The sequence below is a fragment of the Ursus maritimus genome, unplaced genomic scaffold (assembly GCF_017311325.1).
Source record: "Ursus maritimus isolate PB19 unplaced genomic scaffold, ASM1731132v1 scaffold_11, whole genome shotgun sequence".
In the NCBI taxonomy this organism is placed as follows: domain Eukaryota; kingdom Metazoa; phylum Chordata; class Mammalia; order Carnivora; family Ursidae; genus Ursus; species Ursus maritimus.
The window spans coordinates 64040281-64067927 of record NW_024423453.1 but is presented as its reverse complement, the minus strand read 5'-3'; the positions used below and the strand labels follow the sequence as shown (position 1 = coordinate 64067927).

At 39.6% G+C, this 27647-nt stretch overlaps 1 protein-coding gene across 1 annotated transcript in view; it reads right to left on the bottom strand.

Annotated features, from left to right (window-relative positions):
• KIF13B (kinesin family member 13B) overlaps positions 1-27647 on the bottom strand; it is a 190482-nt gene that overhangs the window by 69976 nt on the left and 92859 nt on the right. The window contains exons 14-22 of the mRNA XM_040626464.1: positions 18986-19116; positions 14922-15008; positions 13219-13409; positions 12669-12879; positions 11611-11773; positions 8164-8310; positions 6803-6952; positions 6377-6505; positions 726-899 (exon numbers count right to left, since the gene is read on the bottom strand). Coding sequence (XP_040482398.1) covers positions 726-899; positions 6377-6505; positions 6803-6952; positions 8164-8310; positions 11611-11773; positions 12669-12879; positions 13219-13409; positions 14922-15008; positions 18986-19116 — 1383 coding nt within the window. The remainder of the gene's footprint in view (positions 1-725; positions 900-6376; positions 6506-6802; positions 6953-8163; positions 8311-11610; positions 11774-12668; positions 12880-13218; positions 13410-14921; positions 15009-18985; positions 19117-27647) is intronic.

Genomic DNA, 27647 nt, shown 5'->3' with positions numbered 1-27647 from the left:
CTATGAGCCTGCTTCTTCCTCTCCCACTCCCCCTGCTTGTGTTCCCTCTCTCGCTGGCTGTCTCTATCTCTGTCGAATAAATAAGTAAAATCTTTAAATAAATAAATAAATAAATAAATAAATAAATAAATAAAATCTTAAAAAACAAAACAAAACAAAAACAAAAGGCGGGGGGGGGTGCCTAGGTGGCTCAGTAGATTAAGCATCCAACCCTTGATTTTGGCTCAGGTCATGATCTCAGGGTCATGAGACTGAGCCCACATCAGGCTTCACACTCTGCAAGAAGCCTGCTTGATTCTCTCTCCCTCTCCCTCTGCCCTTCCCCCTCAAAATTAATGAATTAAAAAGTAAGTAAAATATTAAAAGAAAAAAAAGAAGAAAACCAAAAGGAAGAGAAAATACATTTACAACCTGTGTTGTGCAAAGGTCAGCTGTACATATATTCACACAAAAGGAAATTTTGATTGTGGAGGAGGAGTTAAAGGCACTGACACTTCAGAGTCTCCCCCCAGCTTTACTGAGATACAACTGACACATAGCACTGTGCTCATTTTAGGTGTACGGTGTATTGATGACATTTCGGTTTCTGACTCCAACCACACTTGAAGAAACTCTGATTCGAGATATATATTGATACCAAATCATTCAACAAAATAATGCTCATTCTGCAGTTTTGTTTTTACCTAAGTAATCAGATGTTGACCAAGTCTGGAAAACAAACTTACATTGCAGTGATCAAAGACAACCATGCACTGAGGCTCCTTGCTGACCGGAGAAGAGGAGGAGGTATCCACTTCAGGTGCAACAATTACCGGCTCCTGTTGGTCCCAGAAGTTGTATTTGCAGAACACAAAGTGGGACAGATGCTGTGGCAACCCAGTGGCTTGGAGTATTTTAACCTGAAGGAAAAGGAAGGCTCTGATTTTAACTCAGAAAAGGTGCAACAAGTATCTTGAGTCAGATATGGGTCTGAGTCTTGCCTGTGTCACTACTGGGTTTTGTTGACCAAATCCCCTTCACTCTGGGATTTATTTCTTCATCTGTGAAATGGTGACAACAACTGCCATATTTAGTGAGAGGTTGACATGGGGTAACAACGACCTTGACTATAAACTTGGATGTTTTCAAACATTTACGGGCCAATTCTAGCTTCTTATAACATCTTCATCATATCATCATATTATAATAATAATTTAACCAACTCAGAAAAGGAAAAGTTCTCAACCATCAACACCATTCAATGATAATGAATTTGGCTAACTGTGGATATGTCAAGAACGTAAGATTATTAAGAATGATGAATGAAGAATGAAATCAGCATATGTGTCAATAAGGAATATTCAGTAGAGCTAAAAATGTTTATTTGATATTTTGAAGGATAAAAAAGAACAAGGTTCTTTTTTTTTTTTTTAAAGATTTTATTTATTTATTTGACAGAGATAGAGACAGCCAGCGAGAGAGGGAACACAAGCAGGGGGAGTGGGAGAGGAAGAAAGCAGGCTCATAGCGGAGGAGCCTGATGTGGGGCTCGATCCCATAACACCGGGATCACGCCCTGAGCCGAAGGCAGACGCTTAACCGCTGTGCCACCCAGGCGCCCCCAAAAAAGAACAAGGTTCTTGAGTAGAAAGTTATATGCTGCTAGATGATTTTTTGGAAAATCTTAAAGGCATCAGGAATGTATACTTTGAAGATCTGAAGGGATTAAGGGAGGAGATTAAAGACGGTGAATGTCACCCATCTCTGTACCAATTCTTTTTTTTTTTTTAATTTTTTTTTAAGATTATTTATTTATTTGACAGAGAGAGAGACAGCCAGTGAGAGAGGGAACACAAGCAGGGGGAGTGGGAGAGGAAGAAGCAGGCTCCCAGTGGAGGAGCCTGATGTGGGACTCGATCCCAGAACGCCGGGACCACGCCCTGAGCTGAAGGCAGATGCTTAACGACTGCGCCACCCAGGCGCCCTGTACCAATTCTTACTGAGTGACTTCTCCATGCAGATTCAGGGGAGATGAATCAAAGGAAACGTGCCCTGGACTGCAGGAGTGTAAGGTGTTGTGATAACAACATGCAATTGGAAATATATATCTAATCAGACTCAAATGTGCCAGGAATAAATGCCCATAATGGATTTTAAAGCAGTCAAAAATTCTAAATATTTCTTTTGGCAGGCAGTGTTAGGTTGATTTTTAAGCTGCAATTTTTGTGATAAGTTGTGACATTCCAAAATTCCTCCAACTATGAAAGAAACTAAATTCTAAAATTAATTAAGCAAAACTAAATTCTGATTTTATAATTGAATCCGGGCTGACTTTCATATGACTGAGCATTGATCATTTATTATGTTCTTCACCTGGTCACTTCCTACACATTGCAAGATGGCACTGTGCCTCCAGTAAATAAATTTCACGAAAAACAAACTTGAATATGTGACCAAAGTTGATATAGTTCAGCAACCACAAATAAATCGTCTTAACATTTCAGGAAGCATTAATAATAACACAGAATATCAGGCAAAGCAGATGACTATTTTCTTCTATACCAGGTACATAATGGGTGAGCAACGGTTGAGAAACCTGTTTTTATTCATTTTCCCCAACAATGGCAACAAGAGTTTGAAACATTTAGACAGCAATTCCCCAAAAGGCTACAAAAAGACAGACTGACTAATGCATTTTATTTGTCCAAACCCAACAGAGCCATCAGTGTTCGGCAATTAATTTTTTGTTCATTTTAAAAACCATCACTTTTTCATTAAGTGTTTAAAATTTGTTATTATACTCTTTTAGGTGAGACAATGTGAAATTTGAGAAGATTACAAGATTTTTGTAGAACACAGATCTAAATAAAACTCTCTGCCACATATTAGCTTCTGTTTTTGAGCAGATTAAATTTGTAGTCTTCTTAGGCTGAGATTTCTCCTATGTGAAACAGGATAGCTACCCAATGATACTGGCATGAGGACTGACCATACCAATGGAATGAAATGAATGAAAACACATCCAAGCATTGAGTGGACAGATGTTGGAAACATCCTTCTTTGTGATTCAATTCCATCGGAAAGCCAATATTTTTTCTTAGAAATCAATCTAAATTTTAAGGTTGAAATAAATTTTAAGATTTCATATGCTGACCTATATCCTCCAGGCAACTTATCAGGAATAAGACTGCCAGGAATAAAGAATATCAGGAATGAGTAATATCCTGATATCCAGAACATAATTTTTGTTTTTGTTATTTTAAGTTTCTGCATACAGAAATCAAAATCACCACAAGGTGTCAGAATACCATAGGCTTTGACTTGCCACTGCTCAATATAAAGCCCGGGAATGTCAGAAGAAATGCTGTTTGGGGTTTTAAAATATACTAATTTAATTTAATGTCATTGAAAATATCAATAATGTTAATACATGCATACTTATTTTCATCATAGGAAAATAAAATCAGACTGCTTTTTTATAAGCTGGTGATACTTATCACCTATTATTGTTAACTGTCCCAGACTGATTTCATTTTCTCCACCAATATTTTGTTCAGTGTCATATAGTCTGTCTTCCTTCTTTTACACAAAAGATTATCACACGCTTAGAATATGGTCTCTAAAAACCACTTCCCACTGAAAGGAACCGGGTTCCTTGGAAAAATGGCTGATTCCAGGTCTGCGATAGGAAATGTCCAGGATGGGACTAGAATATTCCTCATACCAGAAAGCGAGAAAGCTAGCATAGTCTATGACAGTTAGGGTTATGTCAAAAGGACTCCAGAGAGGAGCCCATAGGCCAGATATGGGATCATGTGAGCTTCACTACAGGTAATAAATACATGGATCGAAACACATCAAATATGTTTACATCAAAGAGTTCATAATGATATTTGGACTAAAAACAAAATAAAACCTCACTGGTCACTTTTGTATATTAGTAGGAAAACCAATTAATTATTTTGAAAATGAGGGGTTTTTTTTAAAGGAGAAAAGAATGGAGCATTTACCCTGCCTTTCCTATACAAAACTGATCTCCAAGGAGCAAAATACTTGATGTAATAGGACAGTTCTTTCTAGAAAAGAATTATAGCTAATAAATGAGGGGTGATAGGATTGTAGTATCACTATTTTCTCACTCCTCATGAAATATCTAGGTATAATCATCAATAATTGCTAACATCCCCAAAAGAACACTAGACATCATGTGCCTTCCGATGGAAGAACACACCTATAAAATGTCCTTGCTACCCCCTTTCCCTTATATCACCTTCATGTCTAACCACCAATTTACAGCAAATAAATCTTAACACATTAACTCATACCAATCAGCAAAATCCAGATTATGAGAAAATACAAGACAACAACCCAGCTTCTACAACAAATAAACTGTAGGGTAAGAGAGAAAGAATGAGACAGAGGAAGCAAGCAAGCACAAGAACCCACACTTGAAGTTTAGGATAGATTTAGGGGCACATCAAGCAAGACAATAAAGGAAACTGACTGGGTATCTCATATTAAGGAAGTATTCATTTCTGTTTATGATATAACGGGTTTTTAAAATGCTCTTCTTTTACAGTTGCATACTAAACTATTATAGATGAAATACGATGTCTGGAATAGCTTCAAAATCACCCACGGGAAGGGGACAGCACAGAGAGGCTTAGGCAGATGAATGAAATGAGAGCATGAGTTGATATTGAGGGAGGGTGGGTGGGGATCAGTAACACTTTTTTCACCACTTTTGTATATGTTTGTTATCTTCCACTAAAAAAATCTCACGATATTTTAACTTCGTTTTTTCTTAAAAAAAAGAAAAAAAAAAAGCCTATGTTACCCAGGATATACTACTTTTATTCAGTGATGACTTTCCCAAGTGAGAAAGTATCCTTGTACTGATGTAAACTTTCACACAGCTGCATTTACTAGTCCAGCACCTTTGAAATGGGCCATCATGGAGTCGTCAAGCATATGTCTCAACCCTCGGTAATTATATAACCTCAGAAAAAATGTTCTAGAATCAAGAATAACACAATCAAAGATTAATGTTTTAGTGAATTAAAAATTTTCCCCTGCCTCCTGAAGCATCTGACTTAAACATCTGAGGTCTTCTTAATACATGCAAACACTCAGAAAGGAGCCCATCTCTAACAGCTATGGCTTCCCCACAGCTTGCAGTGAATGCCTCACTTACTCCTTTTGGTATGAACTCCAATTCTAGAAATATTTACTGAGATACAGGACTGGACCAAGGATGGACTATGAAATTAGAGTTAAGTTTAGGCTTCTTTCACTGCACCTTTGAATGGCTTTCTTCTTACTCGTATACTGTTCCTATGACCCTTGCGGATTTCTCTTCCTCAAAAACCTTTTAACTGGTTCCTATAGTGATTCTCAACCAATGGCACACTGGCCCAGGTAGGGTGTGTTTGGAAATGTATGAGGGGATTCTTTTCATGGTCATAGTGAGTGACAGAAGCAGCACTATCTACACCAACTGGGTAGGAGTTCAGGAATATAATGACCTACTTGAAATCTACCTACCAATTATTCATGAAAAAAAAACACAATGCCCTCTGGAGAAAGAGTTTCACGTAACAGGCTCTCCTTCAAGTTCATGTTGAGTCTTGTTTCCAGAAATTTTCCTCAGACTTTACTCTCTGAATTAATTACCTCTCCTCTATGTCCCCAAACATCTCTCTACCTCTCTCAGAGCACTTGGGTCACACGATATCAGAGTCTTCTGTTGACTTGCATGTCCCTCTACACATACACACAAACTACACAGGTTGTCCTTAAGAAAAGAAATCCTATCTTTTTCATCTTTATATTCCCAGTATGATGTCTGACACATAACACTCAACAGTGTTCATGAACAGCATACCTGGGAAGAACAGAAAGAGCAGGGTTTGAGATTGGCACATGCTGGAACAGCATACGCAAGGCACACGGGTGAAGAGGAACAAAAAACATGTGGAAAAACAGTGTAAAGAATGAGTTATAGTACGAGCTTAGGAACAGAACCAGGGCTAGGATAAATCTCGAGCATCAGGAGAAGTTAAGAGGTCCAACAGGAGGAGGAAATTTATGAGAAAAAACTGTGCTTCTCTACAGAGAAGTTCAGATAAACATAAATCCATATAACTTTGGAGCAGAACGGTCCAGAAGAAAGAGGTGACTTATTGAAGGCTTCACAGAGGAAGGCAGTGGAAGTACCTAGCTAACTGGTAAATCAGTATATATGAGGAAATACGGTCTCTAGAATACCAATACTAAAGATTTATTTAGAGACAGATATTTTCAAAATTCGAAAAAGAACATAATATTTATTGTCTAAATAGTCACAATCCTTAAAATCAGCTACACTTCACTACTTCTAAATGAAACTGGGACTTACCATGCACACAAGTCTGTTCTCCTGGGTTTCCTTATCACAGGAGAGATCTGTGGTGTCATCACCTCCAGCAATTCTTTCCCCAACGTCACCACTGATTCGCATGACCTCGACATGCAGCCGACCTGCCACCTAGAACAATAGAGGAGAAGCAGGTACTCTTTCCAGATTTTGTTCTTTCTTCTCTTTTAGAGTCAAATGGTTGAGTTAACGGTAAATGAGAATTTTGAAGCCTAGGTTCTAACAGTTACCGTCCCTCAAAGTACTTGGAATAATCACCATCAAGCAGATGGAAACACAGGTATTAATAATACACAAAAGTACTACTTGTCATTATTAATGAAAAAGAGTCACAACAATACACCGTCACCACCCTACTGTTTCTTAAACTTTTCTCTGAAGGGTACAAGGTATGAAGAGAAAACTAACCTCTCCTTTCTGGTTGACAATTGGAACAGCATACTGTAACTTCACATCATAGAAGAGGGACTCGAGGAAAACATTCGCCACCCCAATGAGACTGTGATTTTCCTGCTCATCATAGAATGGATCAGCACGCTTGAAGTAAGACCGTATGAGCTTTAAAGAGATTGGAACATCGCAGCTTCAGAAATCACTTAAATTAATTCAACCCATGACCGCTTTGTGATGGGCTCTCATGAAGTCACTAAACCTAGCTTAAGCACAGCACCAGACAACACACTCTTATCTGCCTCACTCCCATTAAAATGCTGGTCAGCATCCTTCACCCATGACAGCCATCTCAATAATATGTCACTATGTTTATCACTTCTCCTTTATATGGAAATCTTGCCATGAAAATAGAGAAAACCAGTTGACGAGAAAAAGAAATCGAGTGCACAGAAGTACTCTTTAGTTTTCGTTCCTATTTTATTCCATTTGTTCCTGCCCAATCATAAGATGCAGTGCCACTAACGAGAGCTGACCCCCTTACACAAGAGTGGTTTGCTTTTTTATAATTTGCTAATGTTGTTTTATTTCTGCACTGAAATACAAGAGGAGTACAGTAGAAAGAAGGGAAAAAAATTTAAGAAAAAATGTCATCTAACTATAAAAAGTCCATTTTATTGATGAGAATCTGGAAAAAATAAATATTTTTTTAAAAAACAACAGGCTAAAAACAAAACAAAACAAAAAATAAGAGGCTAAGGAAGTAAACAACTCTATGTGGAAACAAGACCAGCAGTGTTGAAAACTGTAAAAATATACATAATACGTATTTCTGTTTTAAAATTTGCACAAGTACATGGCTGACCTAAATGGGAAACCTGCAACTTGAAGAGAAAGTTCCAGAGTACAGCTCTATGGCACCCACTTTAGGATCAAAACTCCTTCTAAATCTGCTCATAGTAGTATAAATATTAAGATACCACTGATGTTCTATTCAAAAAAAGAGATACTGTAGGTTTCTATTTGCAAGGTTAAATGTGTGGAGAAATGGGGGGATAATAAGGCATGGTCTCTGTCCTAAGTAAATTCTCAGTCTAGTACAGAAGCAGACATATGTGAGACCAACAGATGTCAGAACGGAATGTAGGAGATTCTACTAGAAATCTAGAGAACACAAAATGAGAAGAAAGAAGATGCCAGAAAAATAGGTTATTAAGATTCTTGATTAGCCAAACAATTTAGAGGATTAAAATAAATATTCTAGAAACAGGATTACTATTTTAGCAGAATGAACAATTCTTCCCTAAAATGGGTAGGCTCCTTTCCTGCTTGGTTTCTTCTATGATTACCAGTTCAGTAATTTTTCTCAGATAACTTACCGGGGTATCTTCTTCACACTCCTTCCACTCCTGATAAAGGTCTCTCATATCCAGCAACCTGTTATCCAGTTTTTCTAAAGACCAAATCTGTTTTCCTTTTCCTTTTCTTCTCACCTGGATTGCAGGTTCACTAAGAAGAGAGCCTCGCTGTAAAAAAGTAAGAGTGATCATGTGAAACACAAAGACATCCACCATGGAACCCAACCCTGAACATTCTATACCCACCAGTCAAATGTCATCAACCAAAACGGAATTGCTATCCTTCTCTATTCAGTTCACTGCAAAACTTCTCAGGAACCTTTTAAGCTTAATATAATGTCATTATAATCAACTGTGATCAAAATTTAAATTTAAGTATATAAATTAGATGTAATTTAAAAAGTAAATTTATATAGTAAATTATTCATATAGTAGGTTATTCATATAGTAAATGGGATATAAATTCAAATTTAAAACCCAAAAGACTAAATCATGTTTAATGGGAAATCAAAAAGGTTTTATTCAGGCCATCATCTGACCAGAGAATCTGTGGATAGAAAATGAGTCATAAGCATTGAATGGCAAAGGAAAGTCTACTGGGATGGATAGCTAAGAAATGATCTTTTACCTTTCAAAAGTTTGAATTTAAATTTTTTTTTGAATGGGTAGTATCTTAATATGGTACAAAACACAAAATGTTTAAAAGAGCAAACTGTGAAAAGAATCCCATTTACCCCTTTGGAGGCAACAAATGGTATCAATCTGTAAACATACATAGTTTAAATTTAAAATTAAAAAAACAGTATGAACTAGATAGAGATACTGGTCACACAACACTGTGAGTGGACAATGTGCCACTTAACTATTCACTTTATCTTTTTTAAAAAAAAAGAGAGATGGGGGAGGGGCAGAGGGAGAGAGAGAATCTTAGGCAAGCTCCATGCCCAGCGCCCAGCACAGAGCCCCCAACAAGGGACTGAGATCATGACCCGAACCAAAATCAAGAGTCGGACTCAACCAACTGAGCCACTCAGGCGTCCCTGAACTATTCACTTTAAAATGGTTAATTTTATGTTATATGAATTTCACCAGAAAAAAGCCTAGAATTGAATGAAATTTTTCCAGCTTGTAAGAGCAATGTGGGTTTTGCTTTTTTTTTTTTTAAGATTTTATTTATTTATTTTAGAGACAGAGAGAGACAGCATGAGCGGGAGGGGCAGAGGAAGAAGGAGAGAGAGAATCTCAACAAGACTCCACACTGAGCTCAGGGCCTGACATGAAGCTCCATCCCAGGACCCTGAGATCATGACCTGAGCTGAAACCAAGAGTTGGACGCCCGACTGTCCCATCCAGGCACCCCAAAGCAAAGTGTTTTTAATATAGAAACAGTTTTTAAACTTTTTAAAACCACAAGTGGAAAATAAAAATACCCCTGTGTATCTCCCCCAGAGAGACATATCTATCAGTTATCTAATCAATTTAGATTTACTGGATAATGTATCAACTGTTTGGATAGGTCTACTCAGAACTTCAGGGAATTGTGAAATACACCAACGTTGCTTTAACATTTTGCCTATAATCATTTTCAAAGAAATGGAATTTACATAATGAAACAAAGATTCTGAATTCTGAAGCTCAAAAACTGCCATTCTCTCATACTCTAAAGGCCCTTCTACCTCTGCTCAGCCAGCTAGGGAATAAATACAAAAAGCTCATCAGGGATCCACACTGGAGTGGTACTGCAGGCAGAGAATGCTTGAATGGGGAGGAAACGGCAGCCAGCAAAATCCTGCAGCCTCATGATTTGGCCCTCCAGAAACTACAAGAAGAACTGGAAAAAAGAAAAAAAAGAAATTTCTGCCTCTTACCACAATCACGAGAGAGGGGCGAGTATAAGGCCAGGAGTAAGACCAGAACAAACAACACTGCTCACAGTAGGGGCAAGTGAAATGAAGCTTTCAAGTACCAAAAACAAAAGGTCTTGTTGGATAAAAGAGGAAAGACCCAGCCTGAGTTAAAAAAGACTCTCTCCTTAAGAAATACTTCCTTGTCCAGCTCCTCTCTCTAGATGAAATCTGAAAATACTAATCTAGTAAATCAATAATAGTAGCATAGATTAGTAGCCATTAACGTGTTAACAATGGCTGCCTTGACTCCAGCGATGTGCATCATCTCTACCAGCCGTGCAAACAGCCCCACAAACACATTATCAGGTGTCTAGGAGACAGAGAGGCCCAAAATGACTTGCGTCATTTCTAGGTACTGACTTGGCTGCCCGGAGACAAGGTTGCTCCTTCCAACAAAGCCTGAGCCAGGATACACAGAAAAGAGCTACAGACAGTCATGCTTCATGGGGAAAAAATGGTTATGTTTCTGTTTTTCCAACTCGAACACTACGGAATGGAAGAAGACCTTGCTCTGCCCAGTCTTCTAGAAGAATCTAAGCCCTATACCTTCTGCCCATGATTGGCTTTCCTCTACTGCTTTTTGTCTGAATCCCACTGCACCTGTGGTTTGCCCTACAAATACCAACAAACAAAATAAAGTTCTAAGTTCAAATCACACACAGAATATGTATCAAAAGACAAATCTCCATAGCAATGAATGCATTACGTTCACAAAACCTGTATTACTTGAAACATTAAGCATCCTATTTGCCAAATATCTACCCTGTGAAAACACTGACCTTGAGGCTGTAATGCCACAAGAAAAAGAAAGATGTGGTCCTTGCTACCAAATCAGAATAGAATACCCAAATGTTCATTAAAGCTTTGCTGTGTCAAATACTGTGGGAGAAACAAAAGCACATGGACCCTCAAAATATTTATCTGAATACAAAATTCTACATACTATCAAAAATTATCTATGAATATGACTGAGAGCTAGAAAAGGGCCTAAATAACAAAGAAAAGAAAACAACTGGATAGCAAGGATAGAAAATTTTGACGGGGCTTTCCCCCTACATTTTATTAAGGTTATTACATTATACAAAAAAAAAAAGTGATCATGAATACATACATGAAACAACTAATAAACAGTTTTGCAGAGCAACCTATTAGCAAGTGAAAATAACACGGTACACGTAAAGTAAACACGGAACTTAACGGAGGGGGGTTGTATGGTGGTAACAGAATGAAGGGGAAAAACCACTTTGCAAGATTCATCAGGAAAGACGTCCCAGAAATCATAGAAACAGACTGAAGAAAGGGAGCTGAGTAAAATAAATTGGTGGCATGTGGTGGGAAGAGGTGGAGAGGATATGCTAGTGGACAAAGGACACATAGGCACAAAGGCAAAAAATTAAAAGCAAATAAATTCTACTCGAGAAAGAGAACAAGTACAAAAGGATGCAGACTGCAGAAGGTGTAGGTGGGGAGGAGGGCAAACCCGCTGGTGTTTAAATAACACTGGTGAAACAGCAGTTTCTTCCAGTGGTATCTTTGTCTCTTCCATTAATGGCAACCTCACCTTCCTGTTGGCATCCAGGCTGGAGGCTGGGATCTGCAGGGTTACTTTATACTCTGTTCTTTTATCCAGTTCCTCTGCAATGTAACTAGCTTCTCTCACCAACAGATTGGCTTTCACAATTTGTTCCCTCAGCCTCATCAGGCTGTTATTCAGTGTTGCTTCTCTTTAAAAAGAAGGGGGGGGGGGGAATAACCGTCAAGCAGCACATCAGAATATTATGTAGTACATAGTATGTTAATGCCAAACTGCGAACCAAGCTTTACAACTGCCTTGTGCACGCGGGGAATATATTACTGACACCGACCCATGCACGCGCTTGTATCTGGGCTATGTTGGAAGTACTGGCACACGCTCGTGTAACAAGCTGGCCATTGATTAGGACAGTGCTTCGAAAACTTGACTGTGTATACAAATCACTCGGGGATCTTGATACACTAAAGCTTTTGATTCTGTAGGTCTGGGGTGGGGTCTGATACGCTACACTTCTATCAATCTCCACCTGACAGAAATGCTGCCTGTCTGTAGACCAAACTCTGAACAGCAAGAGGTTAGTTAAGTACAGTTTGTAACCTGGATGAGCCATTTTAGTGCAACGCTAATTAGCGCATATAGAGTTCAAACTTGCAATCTGCATCTCATTAGCACCATGCTTTACCTACCTGAGCTAATCAGTCCAGATAACCACCTTTCTTTTTTTTTTCCTTTTTTAAAAAAGCATCTACCCAAGCTTCAGAACCTAAAGTATAATACAATGATAAAGTATAACTTCTAAGTACGAATACTTGTTTATTCAAATCCAAAAGCCATACAAACTAAAATGGGGCAGGACCTGACATGGACAACTTTAAATAAATGAATATAAATTGGTAATTGCCATTTTTCTCAAAAAATAAAAACAAAAATAAGATCATGCCAAATGGTTCTTAAGCTGTAACATTCTCTCTTAATATAATTCTTTTTCAAGTAATGTCTAGATTTCTCCATACTGCATCTTACCCAGGTGAGGTAAAGTGCTGAGCATATGCTATGCACATGTAATAAAGGCCCTATGCCCCTACCTCTCTTCGGCCCACTGTCTCAGTCGCTGTTGAGCGCTGGGCGAGTGGAAAGAAAACCTGTCCCCACTACGACAGTTCTGTTTCTCAGGAGACAGCCTTCTTCGTAGCTGCTCCAATTCATGCTCATACATAAGCCGCTGGCGCTCCAGCGCAGACCGTTTCTCTTCTTCATGCTGCTGTTCCAGGCTGTTCAATATGGACTGCATTGGATCTAAACAAGGTTTTTTTAAAAGGTAAATAATCAACAAAAGGTCACGGTACAACACAGTGGATTTCAAATGTGGTTCTACATTGCTATGCTGTTCGTCATCCTAACTAGTAAATGAAGATTCTTGAAGACAGTTTGGAATAAACTCCCCACTACTCATCATATCATCTCTCTGTCAGATACATACTGAACTGTTTTTATAAATGTAGTAAGTTAAAAGAATACAGAGAATAACATAAAGATTTCCTTGTTTTGTTAACATTTAAAAGGTCTCAGTCATAAACATTTTTAACTTTCCATCAACTTTAAAAGATTTCTAAAATGCACAAGAGATCTGCTCACCATTATTACCCAGAGCCTTCATGGTAACCTCCATCTGCGCATATTCATAATTAAAGTTGATTTCACTGGACACCTCACTGGAGGAGTCCCCGTCTACATCCAGCTGCTCAGAGCTGGTATCATTCTTCATGGAGGTGTCGTGTTCCTCATCCTCTCGATCTGCTTTCTTTTTCTTTTTAGGTAAATTCAGTCTTGGGGGGAAGAAAGAATATTATTTTTAAAATAAAGATATGCACTTATTCCATTCATTAAATACTGGCGTTTGCTAGATGCCAAAGGGGGTACCATGTAAGTATAAGGCAATTACTATACTCTGGAATTTTATCCTCTAGTAGTAGAAATAAACACACACACAGGCACAAATAGTTACAACAGACCATGTGACTCAGGGCCACATGACCGACAAGCTAGGTGTTGAAGAAAAGCTGAGGACCCCTGGAATAACAACAGAAAAGAAGACAGAGTAGGAAGTCATTTGAACCAAGCTTTAAAAGTGGGAACAGCATGAGAAGAGACGTGGAAATGGAAACTCTCATAGTCTCTGAAGAAATTATGAATAAAACAACATAGGGGCACACAAAACTTGTATAGCAGAAATTATGGGAGGTAATGCTGGAAAGATCACTGTATCTCAAACTATGAAGGCTTTGAAAACCAAGTCAAGCAGTTTATACCCAATGCAGTTTGAGAAGGATAAAAATGAAAAATATTTTCCGCACACTTTGTGCCCCTCTACTCTTTATTCAGTAATCAAAATATCAACTGGCCTACAAGAAAGGATCTCCATTAGCTGTAAGAAAAGTCAGTCTGATATCCCAAGCATGGTGACCAGTGACAGGAAGAGAAACAGACCAGGACTGTAGTTCTGTACAATCTCCAGCCCACCCTTCCCTGGAAACACAACACCAGTTTTCTATGGAAAACAATGTGTGCAGTCCCAGAACAGGCACTTTCTTAGCCTCCCTTGTAGTTAAGAGGCAAATTCTAGCAAATGAGACAAAAATGGAAGGTTGCTGGGGGCTCTGGGAAGACTTCTGCTTTTTCTGATCAAGCAGACAGAGCTAGTATCACCACCCTTCTCCCTCATTTTCTTCATATGTGCCTGGATACTGCTTTGATACCTGGAGTGGCATGGCCATCTTTAGACCACAGGGAAATACCAAGACAATGAGACAGTGAAAAGCCTTCTGCCGTGACAGTTTTGAGAGGCTTAGCCAATGCCAACAACCATCCACCTTTGGATTTCTTATTTGGTCAGTAAAACGAATTGTTTAAGCCATCATAGTCAAGTTTGCCATTACTTGCAGCTGAAAACATTCCTAAATGAAATACGAACTTTATTTTATGAGTAAGGAAACTAAAACTACTCTTTTCCAATAAAAACTATACAAATAAAAAGATAAGCAGGTCTGAAAAAAAAAAAAAGTAAAGAATTCTTACACCTGATGGCAAAACAATCATCTTGCACCAGGAAATAAAAAGGAAAAAAGTAAGTAAGTAAACTTATTTTTCCTGAGAGTATTGTTCACATGTCTCTCAGGCTCAAAGCATATAGTGAACAATCCATATACAGTCAGTAAATATATATGCACAAAGCAATGTATACTTTTTACGGAGTTAAGTTTACCTTCTAATATACCTTCTTCTGTTTCAGAGTATTCTCTTTAATAATCTCTCTTTAAGAGCCATGAATAATGTCATACCTGAAAAAGTGGTTGTTTCCCCATAATATCCTGTCCCCATGGTGGAGTTGTATAGGACTAGATACGGAAGAGCCATTTACAAACGTTCTGAGGGAAGAAGAGGTCAAACATGCAAACAATGATTATCATGTTTTCTCCTTTAATTATCCAATACTATGGAGATCTAATTACTAGGAAAAACGGAATAATCAATTCCCCAAAATAATCAATTCCCCTGCCTCAGTGAATTTTATTACTTGTATTTACTTCTCTGCTGAGAAATGCTTACAGTACTAAATATAATAAATTACTATCCTCTACTTTTCAAAGTTCCAAATTTTTTTAGCATATTAAGGAGTAAATATGGAGCCATTACAGGCAACAGTAAAAAGCTGGTAGCGGTATACATTACAACTTAAATGAGTATGTCCAATCTACATGATTAATAAGAGCCAATCAACCAACTAGATTCTAGAAATAGAAGAAATGAGACCTATGCTAAATTGTTCTTTAACTTCCTAGAGCACAGAAAAGCGTTCATATCCTATCAATATATAAAAGATTTATAAGGTCCACTTGACTGCTTATCTTGACAATGGAGTTCAACAGAAGGGTGGATAGGACATAAAGGGAAGAATTTGCAGGGGCAGGAAATAAAAATTATGCATAGCACTATAAGACTGATATTTCTGGAATACCAGTTTCATCAAGCCTCTCTACTGCTGAAGGATTCATTTGCTTAGACATAGGATAAAGGTCAAGTTCTTTATCTTACCCTCCAGGCCCTATAAAAGGAAGCCCCGTTTCTCTCTTTCGTTCTTTCCCCCTTCTAGTGAATTCTCAAATCCAGCCAAAAAAAGAAGAAAAAAAAAAAGGCTTATGTTCTGTCCACTAAACACAACTGACTGACTCTTTTTTCAAAGCCAGGCTTATACCAGTTCTACAACCTGGAATAGAGTTCCTGTTCCTCCCTATCCTCCCACCAAGTCCTATTCAGCTTTCAAAGCCCAGTTGGTTTCTGCTGCTTCTGTAAAAGCTGCTCATCACTTCAGCCTATAGTGTCTTAGTTTTCTTTACTGTCCTAAAGCACTTACCTGGCTTTATATTGCTAGTTACTTTTTATGTACATGCATATACACAAAATCCTACTCTCTATATGTGGATTTCACTTACCATGTGGGTTTGTAAACACTAAAAGTAATTCGTCCTCCTATAGTCTGATTATTCAAAGTATGAGCTCAAAAATTATAACAAGAGGGAACCTACTAAAATTAGCAGATTTTAGCTTTTATGACATAAATTCCTTAAGTACAATGAGGAGTTCAATTAAAGGCAAATATATAGAAAGGCTAACTTTTAAAACCTATAGCAGTTAAGCCATAATTAGTAAATAAAAGCATGATTATAATAACAGTTTCCAAAGTGTGGTCTCTGTGGCGTCCCCAAGATCAAAGCTATTTTTATAATAATGCTAACTTGCCCTTTGCACCGTGTTGACATTTATAACCAACAATGAGTAAACTGCTAGTGTTTTAGCACGAACCAAGACAGTGGCACATCAAACGTTACTAGTAGTCACTGTACCACTCATGGCCACGCACTCACAATTTTTAAAAAACCTTTCCTTTGAGGATGTCCTTGATGAAGCAGTAAAAATTATTACTTTTTAAAATCCTGACCCTGAGTACACAACTTTTTAAACATGCTGGGTGACAAAATGAGAAGTACATAAGAAGCACTGTGTTCATTCACACCAGAGTGTGATGACTGTTCTGAGCAAAAGACATATACCAAGTGGTATCCGGGGCAGCCATTTTCTTGAAAATGGACAAAGCGAGGAAATGCCAGCTATAAATTTCAAGTGAGAATTGGGAGTTTGGAAACTTGTGTCAATGCCCTCCATCCAAAGACAACTAGGAGCATTCCTGTAGCTGAACAAGCTGGGCTGATTACTCATACACAGGGAGGGGACACAGTCGCAGGAAGTATGGAGCACCTCAGTGACAGTGTGCTCAGAAGGACTGTTGCAAGATTTGGGCTTTAGCCGGATGACTTGGCAAAAGCTCTGAGAGAGGGGGTTGGATGCTGTCAGAAAGCAGGAGTACTTTTATGATTGGGCATTTATCTATAGAGGGGAGACTAGAACGAAGATAAAGTTGTGACTGGTAAAGAAGTAACCGCTCACCTCAGCCAGGGGAAGGTGTCTGGTATTTGGTGTGTGGCAGAGTGACCTTGGTTTTTGTCTGTGCTGAAACAAGATTATTACATGGCCTTCTTTGTCATGTTTTATAACGGCTTCAGAGTAACCTTGCCTGATGTTGGTATTCCGTAAGACTGTTTAATAGGAGCATAGCATGCCCAGGCTGGAAGTGCCGGGACCAGCTCTGCTGTTCTTTCCCCTTCCTCATTTGCATCCTTCACTGTGAGCTGGACAGCTTCCCAATATTTAAAGATTTTTTGGATAAAATCAGTAATGATATTTTTTAAAGACTGATTGATTTATTTAAAGATTTTATTTATTTGAGAGAGAGAGAAAGAGAGTGCACAGGAGGGAGAGGAAGAGAGAATCTGAAGTAGACTCCGTGCAAAGTGTGACACGGGGCTTGATCCCACAACTGTGAGCTCGTGACCTGAGCCGAAACCAACAGCTAGACACTTAACTGACTGAGCCACCCAGGTGCCCCATGATTTATTTATTTTTAGAGAGAGGAGAGAGAGAGAGCACGTGGAAGAGTAGGGGGAAGGGCAGAGGGAGAGGAAGAGAGAGAATCCCAAGCAGACTCCCCACTGAGTGTGGAACCCAACTCGGGGCTCAATCTCACAACCCTGGGATCATGACCTGAGCCGAAACCAAGAGTCAGACAGTCAACCAACTCTGCCACCCAGGCACTCCAAAATTAGCAATGACATTAATGATTATTCAGTATCATATAATGAAATGGATCAACATTTGAAGAATCAATATAAGTCAATTAACAGTTATAGACCATTATATAACAGGGCAATAACAGCTGCACAGCTCAAGGAAGCAACCTGAGAAACATTTAATTTGTAAAATATTGTATCTCTTCATTCATTCATTACTTACTGAGCACTTATATACTAGTCCTCTATTAAAGAAGAGAACCAAAAAAGAAAGGCCCTTATCCTCAATGAGCTCACAGTCTACTGGGGTAATAAAGATTAACAGCCCACAAGAACACAATATGATGAGGTGCCTTGGTGGCTTACTCGGTTAAGTGACTGACCTTTGATCTCAGCTCAGGTCTTGATCTCAGGGTCGTGAAGTTAAGCCCTGCTTTAGGCTCCACACTGGGCATGGAGACTACTTAAAAAACAAAGTTTTTTTAAAAAACAATACAATATGAAGTCTTAACATAACAGGAAATATAAGGTGTACTGGAATATATACTAGGGACCCTTCATGTAAACCAAACAGGGAATTCCCCGAAAGTAGATAATGATAGAGCTTAGCCTTGAAGGTCTAACAGGAGTCAGCTGCCCAAAAGAATGACAGACACAGAGGAACAAGAGACAAACAGGAGGGATATAAGGGATTTTGCATCAAAAATAGCAGAAAGCTTGGGGCACCTGGGTGGCTCAGTTAGTTAAGTGTCTCCCTTCGGCTCGGGTCATGATCCCAGGGTCATGGGATCGAGCCCTGCATTGGGCTCCCTGCTCAGTGGGGAAGCCTACTTCTCCCTCCCTCTCCCTCTGCTGCTCCCCCTGCTTGTCCCTTCTCTCTCTTTCTCTGTCAAATAAATAAATAAAATCTTTGGAAGAAAAAATAGCAGAAAGCCAGCTGGCTGTATGTAAGTGACCCAGGAAAAAGATTAGAGTGTTGGCATAGTTCCAATCAAGATTTGATGAGGGCCTTATTTAAATAAGGCCATGGTAGTGAATACAGAGAGGAGAGATGGGTTTAAGAGATATTAAAAAGTTCAACGTAAAGGACTTGGTAACTAACTGGATAGCTTCATTAAGTGAACAAGCGAAGGCCAAACATGCTGTATAACACCCACAACTAGTGTACTTTCTTCCTCTTAAAAATTATGGTGACATTAATACTAATGAAAGTACATTACCTGGTGTTCTTCTGAGGAGTCAGCATAACCTGGCCTTCTGCCGTGATGTCTATAATACAATGTTCAGGAAGAATTCCCATTCCACATAGCTGGATATCTTGGGAATTTGCTGAACCTATCAATGTATGTTCCTACAAAAGAATCGAAGTCACTGATTAATATTGTATTCTTACATATATAAAAACTACAATCATCTCCTCTGAGCCCTCCTATATTGATCCATTACCTTAGCTAGAAGGTTTTTGAAGCAAACGGAATGGGGTAAGGGGGAATTTCTGGCTTTCTCTAAAATATATTCTACAAGGTATAATTCCTTATAAGGAATAATGCACTGAGTTGAGTTTTACCTTTTAAACCTAAAGCTGTAGTTTTATATCAAGGTCTATACTACATTATTTTCCATTGCAATCTTGATTCAAAATATTTTATACTACTCTCAGAGCATGAGACACGTGTCAATAATGCACCGAAACTACTCGTCTGAAAACTACAGCTACCTAGTTGTACATCACTTACCTGGTCTCAATCAAGATGGTCAACTACAAAGACAAAAAGCTATTCAAATCTAACAAGTCTGAAAAGATTAAAATTACTTTATGAATCCCGTGGTCTCCCTAATCCTCACAGAAGATATGATGGATGTGTTCTTACTGTAGTCACAACTGTTCAATTCTTGAAGCCCCAATCACCAGCCTTGCTGGGCAGCTGAGAAAGCAGATATAAAAATCATGCTCCCTCGTATGCACTTCAACACTTGACTACCGGTACATAACTAAACATTGATAACAGCTGGATGTGTCCCTAAGCCACCTCCTCCCTCCATACACCTAGATCTGCGGTCAGATAAAAACTATGTTAGGCTCTGCAAGCCACATGCAACCACCCAACTCTGCCTAGTAGTGTGAAAACAGACCACACACAAATGAACAAGTGTGGCTACTTTCCAATAAAACTTTATTTATGAGCACTGAAATTTGAACTGCATATAATTTTCACGTGTCTGAAATATTGTGGTTCTTCTAATTTTTTTTCAACCATTTAAAAAATATAGAAACCATTCTTAGCTCCCAGGCCATAGAGAAGCAGGCAGAGAAGGAGATTTGGCCGGTGGAAGTAGTTGCTGACCCCTGATCATGATGACTTCACCCAGTTACTTCATCCAGTTGCATGGGTTTTAAATACTGTTGAAACAGGGAAACTAAAGGGACCCCATGAAAAACTGCTGTTTTTGCTCCTTTTCCTGCTTCTATTCTTGCAAAGGCCTATACCCACCCAGACACACACCTTATAGAACAAATAATGTATGTTTTCCTTGTAAAGGTCAAGGAGTTAATGATTTCTTTGGAGTCTTCCAGCACAATAAATACCATCTAAGGAGTGACCAAGTCCACTGACTCACCAAGCCCTCTGGCTCCAGGGCATAAGTGGCTTATGGAGGATACCTAAACACTCCTCTCTGTTCCGGGATGCCTGAGAAGACACAATTCTCAATAAAAATCCCAGGCCCCAAGCAAAGAAGAGACTCACTCTCCTTTGCTTTCCATGTCTCCCAGATGCTCTGTCTGTATCTGCACTCTATGTCTTCAGTAAACTCTGCTCTCTCTTCCTCTAGGCCCGCATTTGATTTCTATCCTGCAAGAAGGCAAGGAAGGACCTTCTTGGCTGATCCTGCAGGACCCCCTCGAGGGGGTCCTCAGACCCCACTTGAGGGCAACACTGTCTTTATATAAATTAAATCACCAACCAGAAACTACAGGCTTCAGTTCCATTATTTTCCTGCCTCCACTACCACTATTCTAGTCTCATTAACCATTATTTCTTGCCTACTTGGATGCTTAAAGACATTTCTTTTTTTTAAAGATTATTTATTTATTTATGTGTGTGTGTGTGTGTGTGTGTGTGTGTGTGTGCTTATTTATTTATTTCAGTGAGAGAGCGCACTCCTGAGTTGGAGGAGGGTGGGGGGAGGGATGGGGAATTTCAGGCAGTCTCCGCCCTGAGCGCAGAGCCATCAGGCTCGATCTCAAGACCCTGAGGTCATGACCTGAGCCAAAACCAAGAGCCGGCTGCTCAAACGACTGAGCCACCCAGGTACCCTCCTTAAAGCCATTTCAAAGTGTCTAAATGTCATTATAAATGGCATCTGAGTGTCTAAAGACATTTCAAAGTGAAAAGACCAAAGCAGAACTTTTGCTCACCCAAACCCAACCCAATGAATCTATTCTCTTCGCCATTAATAGTGGTTATTGCCACCACCCAGTTAGTCTGCTAAAAAGCTTAGATGCTACTGAGTCCTCTCTTTCCTTCACCAGCCAACCCCTGGGCCCATGTCAATCAGAACATCCCGATAGGCTGTCCTTCCACAACATATCCAGAATCAGCTTATTTTCCCCTCTACTATCTACCTCTACTATCACACCTTGCTCTGTTCCTGGGGTGAATACATGAACCTCCTGCTACTTCCTCCACTTCTAATCCTAATCCCCCAACCCCATCCACTACCAGCACAAGAGCTGATCATGTGATCTCCCTATTTAAAATCCTCTAGTGGCTTCCCTTTGAACTTCTAATGAAGTCCAAATTCTTATCCAGGCTTACAAAAAACACTGTGATGTGACCCCGCCTACCTCTCCATCCTAGCTCCTGCCACTCCCCCTTCTCCTGGAAAGATAAGGCCACAGTGGCCTTTTATCTGTCCCTTGAGCGCTGGCGGTTTCCCTGGTCTGAAACATTCCCCCCGCCCCTTGATATTGGTAGTTTCTTATCATTTCTATCTCACCCTTAAAGGGCACATTTTCAGAGAGATATATCCCGAACTGATAATCAGAAATAACCACCCCATCACTCACCTATTTCAATTCTTTACATAGCACTGACTGTCGGTGGGCTCAGTATCTATCTCCACAGCTAGCATGGAAAAAAGCAGAGAACAGCTTGACCCACTCTCCACTCTAATCCAAGCACTTAACACAGGCCTGGCCCAGTTAAGCATTAAATAAATATAAAAGAAAAACAAATGAACAATCATTTCCCTTCAGACTCAAAAGAAGACGATTCTCTCCTCTTCTTTGCTGCTAACTGTTCTAATTATGTTGTGGGTCCCAGTGCTTCTCACCTCTTCTGGGACCTCAACCTCATAAAAAGGGCCCTTCCCCACTAGTATTTTCATTTCCCCTTTTCTGGGGGTTTCTTCACTCAACTATATTGCAGTGGTGTTTCTAAGGAAACAAAGAGCTGGGATCCAGAGCTGTCCCATGGTATCCTATTCAATCCCCAAGGAGTGTAAATAATACAGAGGACATTCCACATAAACCTTTACTCTTCACTACTGGCTGAGGTTTCCTGGCCAATCCCCATACTTTTCTAATCTGCAGAACAAGACTTAACTGTGTAGATACCGCAAGTAATACTTTATGATGTTCAGTAGCAGGCCTAAACAATCTATTCCATGCCTGTCTCCATTCCCCACTTTGGTTCTTCCCACCCTGTCTTTAAAACACTAACTCCATGCTGGAGAGAGATTCCAAAAGGAGGGAAAAAATGTCTAAAGAGAGGAATGCCTGGCTGGTTCAGTTGGGAGGATCATGTGACTCTCTATCTCAGGGTTGTGAGTTCAAGCCCCACATCAGGTGTAGAGATTACTTAAAAATAATAAAATCTTAAAAAAAAAAAAAAAGTCTACAGAGAAAAAGGGCCCAAGGCCACCTAAAAAAGAAAAAATCCCCAAAGCATTGGCTTAGGCCATTTCCATGTATAATCCCATTTCTCTACCTGTAAGAAATTCTAGAAGAAGTCCTAATAGTGACTTTGGTGGAGGTGGAGGTAAGCCCTGAGTTATATATTCCAGGTTGGAGTCTGAGTGCAGAACCATTTCCTACTACCATCTCCAACCGCACATAGGATCAGGCCCACATCTGTGCACTTGCTCTTGTTCTCTTTGCCTGAAACACTTCCTCTTCCCTTCATCTAAATGAGAATGTCTTTCAATACCTAGGTCTAGTTTCATCTTCTACTTGAAAGTTTCACCATTAGGCGACACTGACTTCTCCCTTATCTGAACCCTGATTACATTCTGAGTGGGTATCACATTTTACTACCTGTTGCACAAATGGTTTTTTTCCCTTTATTTAGACAGCAACCTTTATAGGACTCCTGCATCTTCTCCAACAATGAGCACAGTACATGATACATGGTGGATGCTAAGTATCTGGTCACAGACTGAATTAAAAATTACTGGAGACGAGATATTCACACAAACACGCAAAGGTCTAATTCAAATTCTAGAAGGAAAACTTCATTTTTTCAACAAATATTATACTGAACACCTACTATGAGCTCGGCATCGAGTCACTAGAGATAAAAGAGAGACAAAGTCCCAATTATGGTGCTTACGATCTCAGCAACAACTTAAATCTCTCATTTGAGGTTATAATCTATTCTGATTTGGATGATGATTCGCCAGAATCTCAACCACTGAGCTCTAAAAGCTCAATCTGCCAAAGCCTGACTGTTTGATGTTTTTTTTTTTTTAAGATTTTATTTATTTATTCGACAGAGACAGAGACAGCCAGCGAGAGAGGGAACACAAGCAGGGGGAGTGGGAGAGGAAGAAGCAGGCTCCCAGCGGAGGAGCCTGATGTGGGGCTCAATCCCATAACGCTGGGATCACGCCCTGAGCCGAAGGCAGACGCTTAACCACTGTGCCAACCAGGCGCCCCTGACTGTTTGATGTTTAAACAAGCTGGACAATAAGCTTTTCGACAAATTTCTCCTATTGTGCTCCAAGCACTGCAGTAAAAATACTGATGAGGAAAAAAATAAACTTATAGGTTGGCATAGAGGTTTATCTAACAAGTAAGTGCTATGAAAGTACAAGGTAATCAAAATAAGATAAAGTTAATCAGGGGTGGCTTTTCAGTCTCTATGTGGTATATGGATATAATGATTCTTCTTTTAAAAGATTTGTTTAGAGAGATTCTTCTTTTAAAAGATTTGTTTTAGAGGCGCAGGTGTGCACCAGGGGGAGAGGGGCAGAGGGAGAGAGAGAGTCTCAAGCGGACTCTACAGCGAGCATAGGGACCAACACGGGCCACGGGGTTTGATCCCACAACGCCTAGATCACAGCCTGAGCTGAAACCAAGAGTTGGAAGCCCAACCAACTGCGCCCCCCAGGTGCCCCTGGATATAATGATTCTTAAAGCATACTCGTTTTCAGGAAAGCTTTAACAAATATGAAATACTAGATTTAAAAATCTCGGAAATAATCAAAGGCTAGAAATGGCTTTTTAACCTTTCTTCATCCATTTAAATTTAATTTCACTGGAGATGATTAGTTAACTATTCTATGAATTTATTGTACCTTGCTTCCTTTATAAACCAACTATTCATGTGGCTCTTTTAAGAACCTCCCTTTGATCAACTAAGTCCTAAAAGAAAGAGAGAAAGACACAGAGAGGGGCAGGGGGAGGTGAAAGGAGGGAGGATAGGACTTGTCCACTAGTGACATATTTCACAGGGCAAGCCTTTCTGAGCCTGCAAAAAGGAAAAGTGGCATATCAGTAAAGCCTGTGAGGTTCCTCAGCCAGCCTTCTCAGATAATTTCTGAAGGAAAAGGTAAGCGAGTACCAGAGGCACTAAGCAGAAAAGTACTTGTTACTCCTCACATATCTAAATAATCAAAATTCTTTAATAAAGAAGTCATGCTGGCTTAACAGAACCAAGACTCTGAAGACAGCTGTTTTGGAATGGAGGTGAAAAAGGCAGGAACGTATCTGTCCATCTTTTGCGATTTTAAGTACTACACCACAGGAGTCCAACTGCTGCTGACCCAAGAACTCCTAATGTGCCCTAACAGTGTCTTATTCATCTTGGGGTCCTTGAAGCCTAACCCACAGCTCCACAAACAGACTGGCTGCTGCCTCTGCCATGCTGGGCCCCTTAGTCAGTGACTGAATACTGGCCAAGAGGACAACAGGTAGTTTACTTTCGATGGGAGCTATGCTATAGGATTAACATGTGTTTTAGAGCTGCTGCTGAATCACTTATCAAGGTATGAATCCTTACTGAGTGTGTATATGTAGAATCTGCCCCAAATCCTTCAGAATCAGCCTTGTTTCCCGGGCTATCCACAGCTGACTTGTGAAAAGAGTAGATCCAGAACTGCATAAGCAAAAAGCCCACCTGAAAGATTTGGTGGGTAATTCAAAGGCGTGCTTACAATCAATCACACTATGATCCCATTTCTGTAATGTAAAAATATATATCACTCTAAGTCTATAGACATACATATAGGAATAGATCCAGAGGATACAGATAAAACTATTACATATTAAGTGCAGTCATCTCTGCATGTTGGAATCTGGGCACAAATCCCCCCTCTTTTTCTAATATGTGTTTATAAAACTCTTCAGAAAACAACGTGTATTACTAGCATCGTGTTTTTAAGGTGGGGGAAGCAGTTCTTCCCTCTAGAAGCTTGGCCGGCACTGGGTAGAAGTCTCCAAGACTACCGCAGAATCACAGGCAGGCCTTGCTTTGCACGAGAACACAGAACTGTAAAAATAACTTTGCAAAGAGATCTTAATAATCAACGGGGAAAACTGCAATTATTCCATGACTTTTTTAAATGTCTGTAAAAACATTAAGAATTCTCTGTTACAATGTATAAGGAAAAAATAGTAAAACTATTTAGTATACTGTAGTTCAGAATATTAGGCACATTGAAACTTAAACATTTTCTTTGCAAAAAACTTATCAAGAGTAGTTTGAACACTACTTGTCTCTTTCTTCTCTCTATATATAACTTACAATACGGAGTGAGCCTATTTTCTGTGCCTTGGCGAACTGTGATACTCCTTCCTAAGCATCTGCCATTTTAACCTCTGTGCTCCAGATGCTGCAAAGTATCTCCAAGAGCTCCTTCAACGGGAAGTGTTCTCTGGTGTCACTCACTCCCTTTGGGACATCTTCATCCTTCTCGTCACACTTTCATGACTTACATCAATAAGTTCACCCTCACTACGTTTCTCTGGCTGCATATGTACCACCTCACGAACACCAGTGGCATCAACATTATTTACTAAATTGTGGTAACTGGAATTTGTGTGTGTTGGAACCATGCAACTCAAGGACTGCCCGTGCATGCAAATTAGATACAAAATCGTCTTGGGAGTTATGTTCCATCTACGGTTTGGCCACCATACCCTGCCTCTGCCAGTTCCAGACTAAACAAATAAATGGAGGATTCTGTTCTGGAAGAGACTCACACCACTTGGAACTAGAAAAAACATTAGAGATCATTTAATCCAGTGCCCTCCTTTTATAGATGGGGTGCTGAAAACTACCCAGAGATGTGAAGTCATCTGCCCAGCATCTAAATTGATTTCAGAATTCGAAGGCAAGAAAAAAAACAAAAACGAAACAAAACAAAAAAACGCTCAGCCTCCAAATTCCTGCTTCCCACATCATGGTATCACTTTACTGAAGCAAAAAACTGTTCTTGGACTGAGATCATCCTTCTGAATGTGCTTGGTCATGAATATGCTTTTGTCGTGGGGTTAGCTTGGGCAGTGAAGAAATCAACACTGCCTCAAACTCTGCCAAAACAGGGTTGACCACACAGTCTGAAACAGAATCTGGACACCTCCACACAAGATGACCAGAAATATTTTGACTACTCTCCAAAAGTCTTTAAATAGTTTCTTTGTTTAATTTTTTAGTTAAGGAACAGATATGAATCAGGTTTTTTCTTGTTGGGCGTATGTGTTTGTGTGTTCCAATTTGAACTTCATCACATCAGAAAGAAAAAGAATTCAGAGTTCTGAGACATAAAAAGGGCAGAAGATTTGAGTCTTATTCTATACTGCATCACTCCTAAACCATATGAATATCCACAGCTGACACCCTAACACAAAATGCTGCCACCATCATTAAGAAACGCAGTACGTTGGGGCGCCTGGGTGGCACAGCGGTTAAGCGTCTGTCTTCGGCTCAGGGCGTGATCCTGGCGTTGTGGGATCGAGCCCCACATCAGGCTCCTCCGCTATGAGTCTGCTTCTTCCTCTCCCACTCCCCCTGCTTGTGTTCCCTCTCTCGCTGGCTGTCTCTATCTCTGTCAAAAAAATAAATAAAATCTTTAAAAAAAAAAAAAAAAGGAAACGCAGTACGTGATGTGATCGTTTACACTTTTTTTTTCAATAAATAAGACTAATATACGTAAGGTACCACACAAAGTATCAAATAAGAAATGTGGAATATTTCATATTTGTATAGTGCTTTTGTTTACAAAGTGCTTGTATATATCAAATCTCATTTAGTCCTCACAGGAACACTGTGAGGTAGCCAGACAAAGCATCCATTTATAGAAGAGGAATCTGTAGACTGCAGGGGGCAATGGACTCGAGATCACACATCCGTTAAGCAGTGCACCAGACAAAAGCAGGGGTCATCTCCCTGCTACTCTCAGGTTGCTCCCACTCAAGCACCACATCTGAGAGCACACACATGCTGTATGTATCAAAAACACGATTTAATTCATAGCATAATAAAACGTGGTATCAGATACTCATTAATAAAGGGGCTTTATCAAAATAACACAAATCAATTATGCCAGGATATCTCTGATAAAAACTGGGAAACTAGCCAATGCGTCATGAGAAATGTC